This window comes from Nothoprocta perdicaria, unplaced genomic scaffold (genome assembly GCF_003342845.1).
Source record: "Nothoprocta perdicaria isolate Ctin4 unplaced genomic scaffold, notPer1 scaffold_12, whole genome shotgun sequence".
Classification (NCBI taxonomy): domain Eukaryota; kingdom Metazoa; phylum Chordata; class Aves; order Tinamiformes; family Tinamidae; genus Nothoprocta; species Nothoprocta perdicaria.
In genome coordinates, this window is record NW_020454316.1 from 6,648,379 (window position 1) to 6,653,265 (window position 4,887).

Below are 4,887 nucleotides of genomic sequence, written 5' to 3' on the forward strand. Positions count from 1 at the left end.
CACTGCAGCACCTTTTGTGCAAGGAAGTCTGGGCTTTGCAAATGCACAGAATGGGCTGCTAAGCCACAGTGACGGTTAGTGGTTTGGAAGCAAACTGGAAAGAAGAATTCAAAAAAAAAAAAAAAACAAACAACCCCTCCTCTCTTACAGTGCTGCCTATCGCAGGGCCAAGGGAGCCTCCCGCTCTGCCGCTGCCGCCTGGGCCCGTGGGCGCCGGGGCCGGGCCTTGTCCTGTGGCCGGTGCCAGCAGCCTCTGCACGAGTGCGGAACCGCCGCCTCAGCCATCGTGCCAGTGCTCAGGAAGCTTCCCCTTGGCTTAGGCAGTAGGAACAGGAAGTACTGAACTCCACTTACCCACAGGAGTGGAATACAAGTCCTGAATACTTGAAACCTGCATTAAAATAATAATTAAAAAAAAAAAAAAAAAAAAGAACACCCACACACATTGCAGCTCTTCTTTCTTGCATTATGGGTCTACTACGTTGGTGTTGAAGTCTCGTGTTTGACAAGAAATACAAGCGCCATGTTCCTGAGCCAAACTGTTCAGCGCTTTGAGCACAACATCTGGCATGTGGTCTGTTATCATCTTGGGACTTATTAAAATGCTGCTGAAGACTGTCTCTTTTGACCAGCTTGCAGTATATTTAATATCTGAAGAGCACAACCTGAAAAGAAAGGAACAGGAAGAAACAATACAAAAGCTTAGCATGTGTCTCAACTGCTGCTCAATGTCAAGCTGATAGTGTTTTTCCTGTGGGTCACCACATAGTCTTAGTGGAGAAGAAATTAAAACCTTTTYCCCATCAGGAAGAAACAGCATTAGCTTTTAATGCTGCAGAAACTGTGCCAYTAGGGTTGTATTCTCAGAACACAGTACATGAACTTGTAAGAAATCACAGACACGGTAACTCAGGCCTAAATGAGGAGGAAAGACTAAGCTGGTARTAGATAATAACAGCTAATAAAATTGCTTAAAGTAATTATCAAGCTTCTCTGGAGAGAAAGAAAAAGAAAAAAAAAGCTTTCCTCTATAGGTGAAAGCTAAGTGACAGTTGCTCTTAGCTGAGCTTCTGTAAATTACAGATTCTTTTATTTCATTTGAGAAACCTCTGTCTTTCCAGTTTCAGCTTTTCTGTTGTCTTTGTCTGCTCTTTCTTCCGTCTACTGCACAGGAGCCTCCAAATGCCACAAGCCTCCAGCCTGCACAGCCAAGCTGCATGACTGGGTGTGTTAGCATCCGTTGCATGCAGTAACCCAGCAAATACAGCGTGTGCACCCCCCCCCCCCCCCCCCCCCCCCCCCCCCCCCCNCTCACACACACACACGCAAGGTTCAATGCCTTGCGCATAAAGCAGCAGGGTGACCACAGAAATGCTGCATGCAAGAGACAAAGGTGGGTGTAAAAGACACAGCTGACAGGCAGAAATGGACACGGGCACTTTTGAAAGTGAGACGTGACGAGGTAGATTTTAGGAAAATACAATGTTAATCGTTATTCCTTCATACCTCTTAGCACTGGATTCTTCTACAATATGGATAATCTTCCCAGGAAGATACAGATGTGGATACTGAGGTGGTGAATTTAAGTGTGATTCATCCTCAAGGGCATTGTATGACGGTGACCGATGAACCATTAAACTCTCCTCAGCTAGAAGAGGCTGGGTTAGGTCATCTTGGTTTCTACCATCCAGTTCAGTTGGGAAATTATCTGGATCTCCTCCAAACACCTCATACCAACAGCCATGCAACAGAATCTGGTACTGCATTCAGGAAGAAAACAAGGCAAATTAAAGTCTGTATCTCTTCAACTCAATTTATTCTAAGTGTGTGCCTGCACGCACCCCATCTAAAGGTACAATTAAAGACTAAAAAAAATGACTATGCACCTACTCCCCATTTCATCTTTCCCAACAGCTACACATATCTTACCAACAACCACCCCAAGTCCCCAGGAAGGCTAAGGCAAACATCACCATCTCAAGCAGATAAATCATCCTGCAGGTTCCACTGTCCAGATTCAAGGGTTTCTGCATCTGTAGCTTCTAACTGTCAATCACTTCATTCTATTTCACAAGGTCACGAGTGCCCTCTGTAGGGCTGCTGATCCCGAGACTAACATGGAAATTCTGGTACAGCAGATTTGGTTTCAATATTCAGAGACAGCAGCTTTAAATCTTTAAACTGAGTGTAACTCTAACTCCAGCAACATCTTGCTTGACAACACACTGCTCTAGCCCTTTTTAGCATAACAAAAAGAGGCAGGCAATTTAACACCAAAACTGAGAAACATTTCAAATACTAATGGTTATGTTTTAACAAAACCACTATCAGCTTAGTGATACTAGATGATTATTAATGCAAGTAAGTAATCCTATTGATTTTTTCATCATTTGAATTGTTTTGTTTATTTTATTTAATTTTGAATAGTTTCCTTTAAGAGCATAATTAGCAAACAGATCATTTCAGTTCTTCAGTGTTGTGCGCTAATGTCTGCCAGTTTTGCCAAATCTTCATTTCCAGCAAATCAGCCTTGTAGAAGACTAATACCAATGTCACTGAATTACAAACACTTCTGTAATTCTCTTCATTGAAACCAAAAATACACACACCAATTGCCACCATAAAACCTGGGCTTAACCCAGCTGACAATTCCACTGTTAACCACTGCAAATAGTTACCTTGGGCCTGTTACAGTTTGCCACAATTCTCACTATTCTCCTCTTTAAATCTTCCATGTTGGGCATACTTAACCTGTTCAAATACACATAAAACAAAGGAGAGCCTCTTAACTCTGCAATCTTTGTAACTTACCTCCAAAAGAACAACTTAAAAATACTTGCATCTTACCTTGCAACAAGGTCCTTTCCAACAATGACTGACACAATGAAGTGCTTAGTGTAATCTGCAAGCGACTTGCTGAAAAAAGACAGACTAAAAATATATGCATGTCTTAAGCCCCATTTTTATAAAATGATAATAATCATAAAAAATATTTCCAGTTCTTTRGTAGGCTTTCAGAGCAACTTGCTGCCCAGGACAAAGCAATTTCAGTGCTGATTACAGTGGTCTCTCATACATGGAGACGTCAAACAGGCCAATGTAGTTCAGTCATATGAGCATCTGGACTCTGAAACATTTTTAGTGACGAATTTATAAACACATCTGAAAATATTCAAGACAGCTAAAAAGCCAAACTTTACAGTCAACATAGATAAAGTTGAACATTTTTTGTGTGGGTGTGTGCAAAAAAGAAAGAAAGAACAGGCTCATAACAAAACAACTGCCAATCCCATCTGTGCCATTAAAGCAGAGTTATCGTCTGATGTGTTTGTCAACAAACTATCTTCATAATTTTTATAATCTCAGACAAGGAACCAAATGACGGAAGTATCATATTTACCTTAGAAGCCCTCCTGGAGGAGAAAAAGCATAACATTTTARTGTTGGGAAAGAGTTCCTCAGCATGATGGCCAGTATGGAAGCTGTTCCACCGCCTAAGCTGTGACCAACTATCACAAGTTTATATTCCTGGAGACAGAGAGAAAAGATTGAAATGTAGACATTAGAAAAGCTTCAAATAATTTTTCTGGCCACAAAAAAGAATAGAAGGTAGCTTACCGGAGCAATTGTGAAAGCTTGGTTTAAAATTCCATCATTTATTAGTTTTCGATAGATGTAATTTGCAGCTTGAGTTATTCCCTAGGAGATAATATTTTAAGTTAGGAAACAGGGTACTATATGATCYGAAGTGATGCATGTATACTATAAATATAATGCTACCACAGAACAACTTTTTTCTTTTTTGCAGAAATGAACTTTTCTTTTAACATGCTCCCAACAGAGGTCTAGGTAAATCAAGGGGTATTGTACCTAACTGCTAATAATTCCTTTGGAATATTTAATACACACACAGAGTCAGACAGCAGGACTACAGCTTCTGCTTTGCAGTGTCAGAGGCAGTATCTAATGCACTGAGCTGACTGGAATATTTTGTGCAACCCATCTTGCAGAAATACTCTTCCTGCTTAGACTCAATGTTAAAGCAGTTCTCTTACTGCAAAGATGCATTCGGAATGCTGTGGACTGCACGTACCTTATGCACAAAGCCATTTTCCAGAACATCCTCCAGTGTCAAGTCTTCACAGTCTGCTGACAGATCGGTGAGAATGTCCTGTAAACAAGATAGATTTTACCAGACCTCTCTGCAGGCCCTCATATCTCATGGGTCCCACTATACTTCTTAACACTGTCATATGGACACCATCAACTGGATTTTCAAGTTTTTAAGCAACAAAATATGACCACTGTAAAACACCACTGAAGCCACTATAATGCAGCAAACGAGTTTGATTTCAGCAGCTCTTGCCAAGCTGCAAACACACATCATAAATGCACCTTCCCCCCCCATAGCAAAGCAAAAATTAATCATTGCCCTCCCTTCACCATCTCTTCCCATGGCATACGGAATATTACCAGTCCAAGGACACAGGGGCCTGGAGGACTCACACCCACAAATCTGTTKTTTTTCAATAAAACAGTTTCCTCTGGATACCAGGAGTTTACCCACTTCTACAGAGACAGTTACACATCAGGTGGATGATACCTCAAAAGACAAAGTTCCTCTCACTGCAACCACAATAGCTTCTTTTTTGTGATCCAAAGCAACAAAAAATGGAATCTCATAGATCTGGAGGGAAAAAAAGTATTCAATAAAGACACGAGTTTTTTACATTTGTTCTGACCTTCTGAAAACTGTCTTACTGAGCTCTATTTTTTTTTGTATAATGGAAAGAATCTTGCTTATTTTCTCAGCTTGTTGTTAAGTGCTCTCATTGCAATACTGAGACAGATCTCTGTCAATGGGTTTGTGACCGTTTCTTTAGATTG

The 4,887-nt window shown here is 40.8% G+C and overlaps 1 protein-coding gene across 1 annotated transcript in view; it reads right to left on the minus strand.

The window, feature by feature from the left end:
- Positions 1-422: 422 nt before the first annotated feature.
- Positions 423-4,887, minus strand: part of DAGLB (diacylglycerol lipase beta) — a 12,551-nt gene continuing 8,086 nt past the window's right edge. The window contains exons 8-15 of the mRNA XM_026054164.1: positions 4,604-4,687; positions 4,094-4,171; positions 3,619-3,699; positions 3,401-3,528; positions 2,848-2,916; positions 2,679-2,751; positions 1,507-1,760; positions 423-665 (exon numbers count right to left, since the gene is read on the minus strand). Of these exons, the coding sequence (XP_025909949.1) occupies positions 467-665; positions 1,507-1,760; positions 2,679-2,751; positions 2,848-2,916; positions 3,401-3,528; positions 3,619-3,699; positions 4,094-4,171; positions 4,604-4,687 (966 nt within the window). The 3' untranslated portion in view covers positions 423-466. The remainder of the gene's footprint in view (positions 666-1,506; positions 1,761-2,678; positions 2,752-2,847; positions 2,917-3,400; positions 3,529-3,618; positions 3,700-4,093; positions 4,172-4,603; positions 4,688-4,887) is intronic.